This window comes from Salminus brasiliensis, chromosome 19 (assembly GCF_030463535.1).
Source record: "Salminus brasiliensis chromosome 19, fSalBra1.hap2, whole genome shotgun sequence".
NCBI classification, from domain to species: domain Eukaryota; kingdom Metazoa; phylum Chordata; class Actinopteri; order Characiformes; family Bryconidae; genus Salminus; species Salminus brasiliensis.
In genome coordinates this window covers 15,259,704-15,274,785 of record NC_132896.1, presented here as the reverse complement: position 1 = coordinate 15,274,785, position 15,082 = coordinate 15,259,704, and the positions used below count along the sequence as shown (strand labels likewise).

Below are 15,082 nucleotides of genomic sequence, written 5' to 3'. Positions count from 1 at the left end.
CAGACACTAAATGAAGTATCAAAATTAAGAAGACGTTTGCATTCACCACCCGTTTGCTATGGTGCTATGTACGTATTTCCTGTAATACCACTGTAATAACATTGTCCTTTATGACTAACTTTAATTAGCCATGATGCCATTTCTCATACTGGCTAAATATGACCCCAGGTGGTTCTGAGAAACGTGGCCGATCGGAGGCAGCAAAGGAATAGACTCTTTGTTGGGGAGCAAGAGCTGGACTGATGGCTCTTCAACCAGGTGGCTATTTAGTTGGCAGGTTTTGCAGCACATCTGATGAATAGCACTATTCAATATGGGGTAGTGGTGGCTTGGCGGTTAGAGCTTTGGGCTATTGATGACAGGGCTGTGGGTTCGATACCTGGGCTTGGCAAGCTGCCACTGTTGGGCCCTGTCACCCTCGCTGCTCCCTGGGCGCTGTAGTTGGCTGCCCTGCTCTGTGTGTGTATGTGCTCTCTGCCCCTAGTTCACTAGTGTGTGTGTGTGTGTGTGTGGAGGACACATTTCGCTGTACATAGTACAGTGACAGATCTTTGCACCTTTACATTTCCTTCATTCATTCAACTTGTATGTAAATAATGTGGAGGGACAGTTTGAAGACCTCTAAAGGTATTAGTACGATATTCATGCCATGCAGTGTTTGGATGGTTTCTACACAATGTCCATTATGCTCACCCTCATCTTTCCACTTTTACATCCCCTTTTCTTTAACCACTAAGTAAGTTTTGAAGTTTTCTCAAATTCACCACTATTTTACCATCATCAATATTAAATATATAAAACCTACGTGTATATGTATGACTATATGTCTGTGTTCCCTGGCCGTCTGCTTCCATAGCAACCACCTAGCAAAACAGTCACTGTAGTAACTACGTAGCAACAACCTGACCACTTCCCGGAAGTGGAAACTACATAAACTGCTGCAGCCATGAAATGCGCAGTGTTTGCCAGTGTTGATTTTGTATGCACTCCAACCTCAGGATAATCCTAATTCATCAGCAAAGCCTGGACTACATCCTGCTCTGTTTAGCACTCAGCTCCATTAGCTAGCTAACCACATCAGCAGTGAGGCGCATCTGCACACACGGTGGGACACGCTCCTGTTCCAGCCACGATAATGACGCAATCTGACGTCACAATGATACGTCACAGAACGCCCGCCCTCGCTCTTGTGTCCTTATAAGGTCTCCAGTGGATAAATCCGCTGTGTCTGTAGCTACTACACAAACCCAGAGCCGCTGTCACACACCAGTCCTCACCGGCTGCTGGACCCTCGCACCGGCAAAAGAGCGGGTAATTACACTATCCCTTCTAACCTTTATAATATGACAGGAGTCGTTTAGGAAATGTGTTTTTGTACTTGCTAACTTCCCGCGAACTAAACGTATAGCTGGCTACGCAAAGTCCGCTTCTCTCGAGTCGTCTTACAGTAGCTAGTTTAATGAACAGTGATAAACGTTAGCTGAGACAGGGCTGAAACTGGCTTGGTGTTTGCTTTAGCTAGTTAGACTGTTTTAGCTATAGCTAGCTCTCAAACAATGCATGCCAGCACATTGAGTCATGGATGCGGATGAGCCGCTACCCCCGACAGCAAAGCTGAGCACAGACCAGGCATTACTCTCTCATAGACGACCAAGCACAGTGTCCTTTAGTGGCGATTATTATAGAAAACAGCCTTTTTCTGTTAAGTGATTTCTATCTACCCATGTTATGTCGCTTTTCTTGTGTGAGCCATTGTCAGTGAGGGTGTTGTGATGAGCTACACGTGCTGAGGCTCCGGTTTCCCCCCAAAACTAGATAGTGCTGTACACGTATTTCCGGTAATGTCGTTGTAATAACCTATTGCCCATTACGCTCGTCCAGTGTTTTTTTTTTCACTTTTACCCATTTGTCCACCCCGATAATAATCAGTAGCTCTATCCGATACCCTTAACACCCCTAACTTTTTCTTATGCCTCATATATAAGCATTATTGACACGCAGAGCTGGTATTACATCAGAAAGGGTGTGTCACATGTGCAGTTCCTCTTCTGGTCAGTTATCATTTTACAAATATTGTCCAGAATGGTGAAACACTCAGGCCTAAAGCAGTTCATGCACAGCAGACTCTTATAAGCTTATAAGGGTCGAAATTTCACAGCAGCCCACTTAAGCTATGCCGTTTCTCATACTGGCTAAATTTGAGCCCAGGTGGTTCCAGGAGAAACGTGGCCAACAGGTATCGGACGGAATTAGCCTATCTGAGGCAGCAAGAGAATAGCCTCTTTGTTTAGGAGCAAGAGCTGAACTGATGGCTCTTCAACCTCGTGGCCTTTCAGTTGGCAGGTTTTCCAGCAGATCTGATGAATAGCACTTCGTTCCTTTGGTCAACTTGAAGATTGTTATGTAAATGTGTGTGACGGGACAGTCTGAAGACCTTTAAAGGTCTATAAAGTACTGTATTCGTGACAAGCAGTGTTTGGATGGTTTCTACACAGTGAAATTCAAACTCTGAAGAATGTCTTGATCACACATGGGCTACTGTTTGTGCTGTTCTCTTCTCATTACTCATTACCTTAAAGATCATTATGCCTAGGGCACCGTAGATGTTTCAGGGAGGCTTGTGGTTATTGGTTGTCTTGGTATGTTTCATTGGTGGTGTCACATCATTGAATGAGGAAGTTTAATCTAAGCCTTAGGGATGCATACCAGTCATTTCTACAATTGCTTAAACAGTTAATTACATTGGTTAGATGTTTTGATTTTAAATATTTTAGATGACAGCTTTTTATAAATGTTTAAATATTAGTGTCGACAGATTCAGATGCCTAGTTGAGCCATGTCACTCTTCCACTGCCTTCTCTTCACCGGCTTCCTGTAGCTTCCCACATCCGATTTAAAACCAACCCTGATGATGGCCTACAAAGACAAAAATGGATCAGCCCCTTCTATCTAAACCCGATCCGTACCGAGAGCCCTTTGAGCTTCAAGTACGGCTCGACTTCACCCAACACCTATTACGATGTACGGAGGACAAACATCTGGTCCTTTCTTGCTGCTGAGGTGACACTGAGGTGGTGGAGTCACTTTTTCATCCTTAGTTTTCCATTCTTCGGACGCAGACTAAAGACCCATCGCTTTTAAGAGCAGTGTTAACTGAACACCAAGTCTGCAGTTAGTAAAGCATACTGTAAACCTAATACCACACTGTACTCACTTTGATGTCTCTGACATTCAGACATAGTGTGGTGTCTTGGTGTCTGTACTGACTCTTGTAATAGGCAGTGTCTAAGCTTAGAGGTATCTTTGGACTCCAGCATATTAACACTGGCTAGGGAACAGATATTTTCTGAACGGACAGCGAAGCTCTTCTGTAAGCTGCTCTGGATAAAAGCGCAGGCTAAATGGCGTAAGTGTAAGTGCAGTTAGCTCTAAGCTCAGATCGTGCTTGCGTGGCAAGCAGTACATTTGGCTACCAGTCTGCCATCCAGGATCATTTAGTTGGTAAAAGAAATCTTTCTTTTTCTTCCTCTTGACTTGAGTAGTTTTTTACAATTGAGTCATATCTTTCCTGCTCTGCAACTTCTTCATTGTATTCTCAGAATCTACCAACCATACATGCACATCTCCTTTCCTTATCAGCAGATGAGTTTTGTCCCAGGATACCTTTTCCGTATTTGTCGCATAATTCAGAAAACAGAAGCATGGTGTGACATCAGAAAACGTGTGCCACATGTGCAGTTCCTGTTTTGGCTAGGCTTCCCGAAAGCAGCTTACCACACAGATGCTTCTTAAGTGGTCGAGCGAGCGAGCATCATTCTGAACACTCTCTCTATCATTTAAGATCATCTTAACGGCAACAAGATTATGGGAAATTGGGCCCTGGATAGAAGAAAAAGGATCTTTATTAGTGATCTCAGTTGAGATGATCCATGCAGCATCACATGTGACTACAACTCTCCAATCCACATCTATTGTGTTGCTAAAAATACACTGTAAATAGTGCTTCGTCCGTTCAGCCTAAAAAATGACTTATAGTGGTAGCAAGCAAGTGTACCGGGTTTATTCGGATCACATAAATACTTTGAATCAGGTAGTGGTTCATTCAGAGTATTTTTTAAGTTGAATAAGCCCAGTTCAGTTGCTTGGTGCTACATTTTTTTAGGTTGAACAGATGAAAGACTTTTTACAGAGCATGCGACCCTCATTCTTCCTTATTACTCAACAAAACCGCCTTCTTCTCAAGAAGAAGGAAATCATAGTATTTTTCTTTGCAGCTTGTTGAAGTAGATACCCTGTGCGGTTTTTTGTGGTTTCCTCCTGGTGACGTGAAGGAATTTACATCACCAGGTTCTACTATGAACGGAAGGCCGAGTCGCTCTACAAAAAGTAAATATTAAGTGCCAGAATGGCAGCTTTACAGTAGAAGGGGAAAAAGGCTTGCCGTTTAATGGAAGTCATTGTAACGTAAATGTATTCCAGGCAGCCACCGGGTTCCCCCAGTTGGTATAAATGTTTCTTTTGGACAGATTAGTCACTAAATGGTCACACTTTTGAGAAATACTACCTCGTATTTGGCCGCATCTAAGCGCAGAGATATCTTTGGACTCTAGTCTATTCACACAGGCTAGAGACACACTATATGTAAGTGTAGAGAGGTCTTGCCATTAGAACAAGACTCTCTGGAGCAGATAAACATGAACTGTTGACACCATACGTGAGCTAGAGTGGTATAAAGCTCTGTGAAACTGTGGAACTGTGTTCTTTGGAATGATGGTTGGTGCTCCGTCCTATAATTTTGGGATGAGTTAGGGAGTAGGATGAGTGATGGACTGTAAAGTAGTTGTAAACTCTTTTTTTTTTTTTTTTTTTTTTTTTTTTTTTTTTATACCCATGTCCCAATACTTTTGCCCATATAGTGTGTCTCCTGAGGGGACAGTGACACATTTCTGTAAGTCGCTCTGGATAAAAGTAAATATTATTAGCCTTAAGCTCAGATCATGCACATTTGGCTACCACTCTGCCATCCGGGGTCATTTAGTTGTCCTAAATATCTTCAAATGTTCATCCTGAAACTTAGATGTAACTCATCTAAAATATGCATTGTTAAGTAGGAACCTGTCATATATGGTCAAGTCTGAGGTGCGGATGTCTGGGTGAGCCAAGCCTAATCATCCTGGTTAGACCTGTGAAGCCAGACAGGGCCTGATCAAACTTGCATGGCTGCTCGGGTTGCTGTGCCAGTGGAAAACCTGGTGATCTGAAACGGATTTCCCAAAAAGGAAAAATCGACGCATCCGATCAGGCTTTCTCTCCTAACAGACTAACTCCCAGCACGTACTGATTGTCATCATGACAGTCGCTGCTGTTATTACGCTAGTGTTGTGTTCCGTGTATCATTTTTCCATCACGAGGGATCCGCTTTAAAAGTTTAATCAGTCTTTAGTCACAAGGCCAGACTTTTTTCTTGGGAACGTATCTTTATCATGTTCCCTGTCTCTCTCTTTCTCCCTATTTTGGGCACTCTTTGAGGCAAGTGATTAGCTGCTCTGATTTCCTAATGTCTTTACATTACATTCCTCCTCAATGTTGTGCTACAAAGCACCCAACTTGGAACAGATGCCAACTGCCTTTTTTTTTTTTGGTCAATGGAAGACATGAATAATGAAAGACCCTTTGTTTCTTCACCATAACAATAGTGAATGTTTTTCCTGCTGTTAGAATTTTCCCTAAAATGTGCTCAACTCATTTAAATGGAAATGTTCTGCCATGTGGCTTTGCAGCCCTTGCCAACACCTCCCCCATTTTTGTGTGGTCTAGCTGGAGGCGTTGTTGATAGGTGTGCCATGACGCACAGAACTACCCTGAACTAGATCTTACTGCATGGGTATTGCCTCACATACGCTCACCGATGCCAGAGGACGTAGTGTTTGCGCTCCTAAAGGCTGTTGACACTGATTTTTGGGTGGTCAACGTGCTTTCATGCTTTCCTGTTAAGACATTAGAGAAGAGACGAAGGACAAATTGCGTAAAAAGCACATGCAGAAATGTCTGCTCTGGCATTGTTTTTCATGCACCAGCGACACTTTCTTGGAGTCTTTGCCCATGATTACATAAACTCTAATACAACACTAATGAGCAAGATCTAATCACAGCAATGAGGTCAATCCGGTGTAGCCAACAAAAATGTATTACTGGGCAGAAATCAGTGTAATTTGATGAGCCTGTCGGCTGAACCCTTACTAAGCTCTCTTTAAGGAAGTCCAGTGTTAAGATTCCCATCCAATGACTGGTTTATCTAATAAGTCCTTCTTTCAAGTAAATGGAAGTGGAACTGAACAGGTTCAGTCAGTGTCTGGAGTTCACAGAGATTGTCTTGTTCTTCTAATGGACATATCAATTACTTTACTTACAACAACGCTTTCTTTTTTAAACAGTTTTTCTTGCTGTATTTTTGTTTGTTTACATTCATTCTGATGATTATATCTAATGATATATCATCACGGTCATGCAAACCTTGACTCTCCGTGCCTCAGATTTTCACTTTTTGACATAATGTGAATCTGGCAGTTGTTCTTTACATTGTGTCCGAATTTCATGATGAACTGGCCATTTTGACCACTTGCTCCAAATAAAATGTTTGGAATGAATAAGAATGTAAAGAAAAAATAAATAAATAAGGAATTTAATATAAATATTACATAATAAATATGCCATTTTTGATGATGAGTTTTTTTTTTTTTGTCCAGCAGCGACGATTTGCAAATTCTTAAAATGAAAACAACACGCACCTGGTCTGTTTCCACCACCCACATTCTCACACCCTTATACAGCAAACAGGAGCAGCTGTTTTGCATGCTTTTTTTCCACAGTATAAAAACACCTGCTGCCTTTCACATTGTGTGAAAATATCTGAATAGACCAACACAAATCGCCTAATAGTTACAAATGTGTATTCGCTCTTTCATTTAAGACAATCAAGGTTTTGTTCCAACAGCGATGAGTAGCTATTGTAAGCTGTACAGAGTTTGTTTGGTAGGTTTCAGGTCAGCTCACTTTATCTTTGGAGCAGCCGTCTCTCATTAATGAGCTGCTGCTTCAGGACGGAAAACATTACACTGCCACTGCAGCACCCATTAGAAGAGTCTGTGAGCTGAGGTTGACTTGCTCATTCTAGCTACTCTTAACTAAACTGTAAGGTTTTAGTCTCGTTTAAGATTATCCTCATTTTTAGATATAGGACGACTGCAGCAATGAGTGCAGATGTAATGTGTCATAACTGCTGTGTTGCTCACTTGTGACTCAAACTGCATGTTCCTAACTGCATTTGCGGTGAGGATTTATGTAAGAGTGTTGATTTGACTGTTAGTGAGGTCAGGATGTTGAATGATCACCACCCCGCCTTAAAATCCCCAACTCATTCCAGAAGTATTGGATGGAGCGTCATCATTCCAGAGCTCAATGCTGGAAGGCGTTATACCCCTCTAGCCCACTCCTGGTATTAGGCATGTGGCCAATGGGTTCATATTTATCTGCTTCAGAAAGCCCTATTCTATTGACAATTTATTCGACAAGCTAAGCTGTGTGTCTGTCAGCAGTGGGTGCAACTGAATTCATTTATTAGAAGAGGGGGTGTCCACAAACATTTGAAGGTGTACTAATTATATAGCTGGTGGATTCAAAATGATTCTAATTCTATTGTCTCTGTTCTCTCCAGCCTTTTTTTCTCCAGAGTCTTCTTTCTGCCGTCTGTGAACTTGTTTTGATTGAGCAGTCACCATGAAGTTGGCCAGTATTGGGAAAATGTTGGTGCGTCGTCGCGTGCTGGACACTAACGATGAAGAAACCCGCTTTGCCCGCTGCCTCTCTACTCTGGACCTCATAGCTCTGGGCGTTGGGGCTACTCTAGGAGCAGGTGTCTATGTCCTTGCTGGCGAGGTGGCACGAGAAAAGGCCGGCCCCGCCATCGTGCTTTCCTTCTTGATTGCAGCTCTGTCCTCGGTTCTGGCCGGTTTGTGCTACGCTGAGTTCGGTGCACGGGTACCTAAGACTGGATCCGCTTATCTGTACAGCTATGTGACAGTGGGCGAGATCTGGGCCTTTATCACTGGATGGAACCTCATACTCTCCTATGTGATTGGTAAGTGAATCCTGTTTATTGCTAGAATATGAAACAGGAAAGACAGCTCATGGTGAAAAGGGACCCTGCAGTTTTAATTGCTGGCTTAAAAGATCCACTTGACATTCAGAAATGCATGCATTTCCAGTGGAGTTCTTATAGATGAATTAAGTGTTCGCCCTTAGATCTCATTAATAAAGGCGTGAATCAAGAGCTTAGAGTAACAATCATGTGGAATTGACAATTAGCTGTAGTGGCTCCGGAAATGGATGAAGTGTTTACGCCAGTTCATGAAGGGTCTGAGAGTGCATGCTCAATTTCAGCACACCATCTAAAGAGAGCAGCTCAGTTTGCGAAACTCACACATATTCTAATGAAAACATTGATCATGTTTTCCTGCTTCTTCTTGCAGGAACTGCCAGCGTGGCAAGAGCCTGGAGCTCCACCTTTGACAACCTAGTGGAGCAGAAGATCTCCACCTTTTTCAATGAATCCTTGTCCATTCCAGATACTGGGAAAGTGCTGGCGCGATACCCAGACTTGTTTGCACTTATTCTGATCCTTTTACTTACTGGTGAGTCCAGCTGTCCTGCACCTTGCATCAGACACCTACTTAAGGCACTTATATGGAATCTCACTTTTTATGTAGAAGAACTGATGAAAGTAGCTGCTCTGAATTGGCTGGTTGAAGCTAAAATCTACACACAGTTCAGTATTGTTGACATACCATTTTTATCTATTGTTTGGGGGTATATAAGACTGTGTGCATGGCTGCACTCCTACAAATCTTATGGTACTTCAAGGAGTTTTGTTGAGTTTTGGTTCCATAAAGAAGCGTATTTATAAGTAAGATGTGAAATAACCTGGTGAGCTCTCACCTGATGTATAGATTCGTCACACTTCCACACCTCTGTTACAAACATGGTTGGAACCAGAGGTGCTTCTTCTATAGCATCACTCAAAGGAGTCTTTGAAGCACTTAGTTTTTGCTGTACTGTATGCACATGCTTTGTATTCACCACAATACCAACTTTAACTTGTTGTTGTCAAGTGCTGTTTATTTTTGCCTGTGTGGTGAGGTAAGGATCTGTGTGTGTGTGTGTGTGTACCAGTGGCATGCTTAAGACTGTGATGCCAATAATTCTGCAACTCTCACCTCCCACACTACAGGCCTGTTGGCGTTCGGTGTGAGTGAGTCAGCCCTGGTGAACAAGATCTTCACAGGGATCAACCTGGTGGTGTTAGGTTTTGTCATCATCTCTGGCTTTGTGAAGGGCGACACTGCCAATTGGAACATATCTCTGGAGGACATCAAAAACAACGGAAGCTCTCCAGTACCTCTGTAAGTGTTCCAGCCACAGCTCTGATTGGTGGCAGTGGAAGGAGGGGGCTGTTTTTACGAGGGTTGTGTTTGTAAATCATGAAATTGGAGTGTTTTCTATACAAGCAAAACCTAAACTGTTGTCATTTGGTTCTCAGGAAGGATCTTGGAAGTGGGGGTTTCGCACCGTTTGGCTTTTCGGGGGTTCTTTCTGGTGCAGCGACCTGCTTCTATGCCTTTGTGGGTTTTGACTGCATTGCCACTACAAGTAAGTCATGCCACGCTTGGTTTCGCAAGTAAAACCTGTATGTCTTGGTTGGGGAAATCAAGCCAACTTACTGGTAATTTTTTTCCCCTTGTGTAGGTGAAGAAGCCAAAAACCCCCAGCGCTCTATACCAATAGGTATAGTGGCCTCGCTCCTCATCTGTTTTGTTGCTTACTTTGGAGTGTCTGCAGCCCTCACCTTGATGATGCCTTACTACCTCTTGGACACTAGCAGCCCATTGCCCGAGGCCTTCAAATATGTAAACTGGGGTCCTGCCCGCTACATAGTGGCTGTAGGCTCTCTCTGCGCCCTTTCCACCAGGTTGGTTCCACCAGTAATCATAATATGAGGATTAATGAGGATTGAATGAGGATTTTCTTTGGTTGCTGGTTGAAACGAATTGCTCGATTCCCACGACATTTTTTTAATTTGCAATGTTTGTGTGTTGTTTGGTTCTAGCCTGCTGGGCTCCATGTTCCCCATGCCTCGTGTGATCTTTGCCATGGCTGAGGATGGCCTGCTTTTCCGCTCCCTCTCCCGCATGCACAAGAAAACGAAGACTCCTGTGCTCGCCACCATTGTGTCCGGCATTGTGGCAGGTAGAGCTGCAAATACACTGAATTTAAAGTCCCTGAGAACATAGTGTAAACGATTAAAATGGTTATATTATGCCAAACATATTTCTAAGTTACTAATTCAGCAGGATAGTAATGGGAAAAAATCTAGATAATTAAGATTGTGTGGGCAGTGGGGATTTCTATATAGGGGCCTACTTTGCACATGTTTATTATGTGCCCACAAGACGAACATTAACCCTCTGGAGTCTACAAATGGGCCTGTGCATCAGATTTGATGTTTCTCAAGGTTTTTCAATAATATCTTTGCGATAATACAGCATATAAATGTGGTCTAGGTCACATGGGGTCTCAGTATAGATAGAGCTGAGATCGTTTGGAACATTTTGGTAATAAACATGTAGATATTATTTTCAAAGGCAAGTGTTTTTCAATGTGAATTTAAGAGGATATGGAAAAATTGACTTCAGAGGGGTAACCTAATTAGAAAGCAGTCAGCTTTAGGTTTTCTGAAGTTGAATTAAAACTCTGTAACAACAATCCTGATTGCATACTTCTGTATCTTTACACATCAGTACATTTCCCACTAGATTATGTGGACATTCACATGGCTGGGTATTTGTGGCTTAACCTTTGTGCTTTGTCTCATTTCCCTTTTTTCCCTTCATGTAGCTTTGATGGCCTTCTTGTTTGATCTGGACGCCTTGGTGGATCTCATGTCGATCGGGACCTTGCTGGCTTACACACTTGTGGCTGTGTGTGTGCTCATCCTCAGGTTGGTTCCGTTTTACATGGAACACATGCCGTACACTATGACAGTTGGATGAGTGGTCACAACCGTTTTTTTTTTTTTAACCCTTGAATGCACTGATGTTTCTCAATGCGCTAATGTTTCTCAATGGGCTGATGTTTCTCAATGCATTAAGTGCCCATACTTGGGACCAAAACGAACACAAACTGATCTACAAGCTGCTACGATAGTGTAAAACTCTCAAACCATCATTTAGTAACAAAATAATACAGTAATAATACAGATTTGGTATTCACTGCTATTTGGTTTGACGCTTGTCCTTAAAATAGGTGTGTGGTTAAGGGTTAACCTCAGATTTGGTTTTATCATTCTGTTCAAAGGTACCAGCCAGGTAGCCTTAGCTCCAGCGCTGACAAGAAGATGGTGGAGCTGGAGAGACTGACAAACAAGGATGCCATGACCGATGGAGACAGTGGGGACGAGCATGGACAAGAGCTGGAAAAAATGCCACTGCAGGGCACCTTCTCCCCAAGACTTCTGCTGCTGCCCAGCTCTCAGTCGCCCACCAAAACCTCAGGCCTCATTGTGTATGCCACCACTGCCGTTACCTGTAAGACATCTGCACCATTTGCACCATTTCTAATTAAAGAACATGTGAATTTGATGAGGAAAATAGGAAAAAGTTTTTCAGTCTCTCTTTCTCTCCGTATCTGCAGGTATATTCTTCACTCTGCTGTGTATAGTGTTGGCAGTATGGGGTGATAAGGTCATAGAGGGGCAACCTGTATGGGTCACTGTGGTGGTCAGCCTGGTTATTCTCTCCTCCATCTGCATCCTCATCATCTGGAGACAGCCTCAGAGCAATGAGGCCATCACCTTCAAGGTAAGAATGCAAAGGAGTGTTCTGCACCGTTCTGAAACCCCCTGTAGTGTGTTACAGTGTGTTACAATGTGTAAGACACTGTATTGTGCTGTTCCTCTGTTTTACTCTGCTCTGCTTATGGACTTTAGATCCTCTGGTATTTGCATGTAGTGCTAATGTACATATCCTGTCTTCATCCCAGGTGCCTCTGCTTCCTGTGTTGCCTTTGGTCAGTGTCTTTGTGAACATCTACCTCATGATGCAGCTGGATGGACCAACTTGGATTCGTTTCACAGTATGGATGGTCCTAGGTAGGCTTTAAAAAATAATGACCTGTGAAGTTAAAGAAGAATTCTGATGATTTCTCTGAATCATTCAATAGTTGAGATGGGAACCAAGTCATCAGTTTTGATGTGAAGTGTCTACAATACAAATATGTACTACCCAAAATTATCAGTGTACTACCCAAAATTATCAGTGAAGTGTAGTGCTGATTTTGGTAGAATGTGGTAAATATGGACTACCTTGCCTTCCAACACCCTATATATATATATATATATATAACCTACAAGTTGCACCCATTGCTGACGCAGATGTGCAAATGCACACACACCGCTCATCTAGTCCCTGTTAAGAAGCACTTCCAATAAAATAGACTCTCTGGAGTCAGGCATGCCTGGCATGGGCCAGAGGGCTATAAAGCCTCCCACCATTGAGCTGTGGAGCAGTGGAACTGTGTTCTCTGGAATTATGGTGTTCCATCCAATACGTTTGGGATGAAGTAGAGAGTTGGGGATGAGGTGGGGTGGTGATCATCCAACATCCTGACCTCACTAACGCTCTTGACGCTGACTGATCCAAACCAACCCTTACAGCAATGCTCCAGAACGTAGTAGAAAACCTTCCCTGGACGATAGAGACAGTTACCCCAACACTTTTTTAACATCCTATAAATGAACAGGTGTCCCAGTACTAGTGTTCATATAGTGCAGCTTTTAGACATCTGGTCACCACCACTGAACTGTGCTGTTGTTTCTCTAGAAAGGCAAATTTCACATGAAAACAATCTAAATAACTTTGGTTTACATTAATTAATGAACCATTTCATTTTATAAAAATGTTGAAAAATCGTTGGAATTCAGTTGTTGTAATCCACAAATCTAACCTATCATATATAAACGCATGTTAATGTTTTGAGAGTTTCAGTGATGACAGAGCTGTGGTAGTGGATAGTTCATGCAGTTCTCTGACCTTGTCTCTGTGTTTTCTTTCAGGCTTTTTGATTTACTTTGCATATGGAATCAGTAACAGTTCTCAAGCCGAAAAGAATTCGTGCAAGAACACGGAGCCCATTCTACAAGTAAAGAGGCCGATATACTCTGGGGGCGACAGTGATGTTGAAGGCAACACACCCTAAGATAGAGAGGTGAAATAAATTCAGTGTAGCTGAAGACTAAAAGCTTAAATCTGTCATGCTTGCAAATCACATTGCTGTGTAACCTGTAAAAAGTGGATTTTTGGATCACCGTCGTATGCCTTATTTTTTTGGATAAATTAATAAGTTAATTTTTAGTATGTATATTGACCTTCTCGCCAGGCAGTAACTTCGTACTTGAATACATTCATATACAGCATAGTGATACATCATACAAGTGGATTACCTCAGAACAGTGTTTGCAAGTACCGCATTATAACTTGGTACAAAAAGGAGATCCTGCTGTCTCTCAGTGTTCCTGTTATCTGTTACAGTCTACAGGTCTTTTAGTAAACAGTAAAAAATATATATATATATATGAATTTCACCTGACCTAAGAATGTAGATGTTTGGACTGAAAACACTGTATTTAAGTCTTTACATAACGCTTTCTTAAAATAGAGACTATTTATTAACTCATGTTAAAAACTGTTTTTAAAAAAATTGGACTGTGTGCTTTTTAATCTGGGTCCCTTGTGTTATACACTTCATACCCATTGCCTTGAAGGGAGTTTTTATAAAGTTAGAGAAATATATTTGGAAAATATTTAAAAAATCACCCTGAATGTTATTTATTTCATATTGATACAGATATCAATATATTGTGTATGATAAGACAAATATTTATGTGAGTGAAATTCTGTGGATTTTACCATCGTTTTCCTTGTAAATCTTGTATTCCTAAAATCTGATGGGCAGACTGTGTGCAAAGTTACAAGCTGAAGTCTAAATGTTTATTCTTTACATGGTTAAAGAAACATTACTGCATCTCTGTGCAGTATAAGCAATGATGGTAGTCCAGAAACAGCGAGGTACTAAGATGAAGAAGAGGAATAAGGTGTTTATTTTTTACTACATTTGTACTACAGTAAAATGTCTAATTGCCTCCTTTTTTTTTTGTTTTTGTCATTGTTTTTTTTTTTTTTTTTTTTTTGTTTTGGTGGGTGGTAGGGGTGGATTACAGACACTCTTTTTAAAGAAACACATTTTCATACTGCTTTCATAAACATTACATTATCAATGCTGTTTATTGTTCAGGAGAGATCCTGGATTTTTGGACCACTTTTTGTTTTTCCTTGTATGATCAGCAGTGGACCACCAGCATGATTAATGAGACTTTATTCCTAGAACCTACAGCTTTTGTAAAAATAAATAAATATGGTATTTGTTGTGGTAAACACAGTTGAACACGCATACCAAACGATTCAACAGTCTTGCTGTGTAATTTTGAATTGGTGGTTAATGTGGCCGTGTTTACAGGTTGTTAAATAAGGATATATCTGTTTTTACAATGTCTAGCTAATACACTGCCTTTATTGTTTTTATGTATGCAGGACTTATATTTATACTTATTATATTATATTATATATATAATGTATGTTGAAAAGATTTGTAATTGTAAATGGTATTTATGATGGGTTATGGTATCTGGTATTTTTTTGTAAATACTGCTGTAATTCTGCTGTAAATATTTAGTCATTTGTAGAATTGTGTTAAATTATTAGACCAACACAAAGTGCTTCCATAATCACAGACTCATATAATCACAGTCTGAGGTGTCTTTCAAAACTGTTAAAGACTGTAAAGTGTTTTTCATGTATATTGTAAATAGCTTCATTTTTTTTTGTACAATAAAGAAAAACTACTGTAATCAAAATGGGGTGTTATCATGAGACTTCATCTCCCAGACTCGCCCGGGCGGGTTACGTTTCCTCTG

At 41.4% G+C, this 15,082-nt stretch overlaps 1 protein-coding gene across 1 annotated transcript; it reads left to right on the top strand.

Moving 5' to 3' along the window:
* The first annotated feature begins 1,224 nt into the window (after positions 1-1,224).
* Positions 1,225-15,022, top strand: slc7a3b (solute carrier family 7 member 3b). The gene is made up of 12 exons (XM_072663016.1): positions 1,225-1,311; positions 7,715-8,137; positions 8,529-8,690; positions 9,287-9,458; positions 9,596-9,705; positions 9,802-10,024; positions 10,163-10,302; positions 10,951-11,053; positions 11,410-11,639; positions 11,746-11,912; positions 12,094-12,202; positions 13,166-15,022. Exons 2-12 carry the CDS (start codon positions 7,777-7,779, stop codon positions 13,306-13,308), a joined length of 1,920 nt encoding a protein of 639 aa, XP_072519117.1. The 5' UTR covers positions 1,225-1,311; positions 7,715-7,776; the 3' UTR covers positions 13,309-15,022.
* The last annotated feature ends 60 nt before the right edge of the window (positions 15,023-15,082 follow it).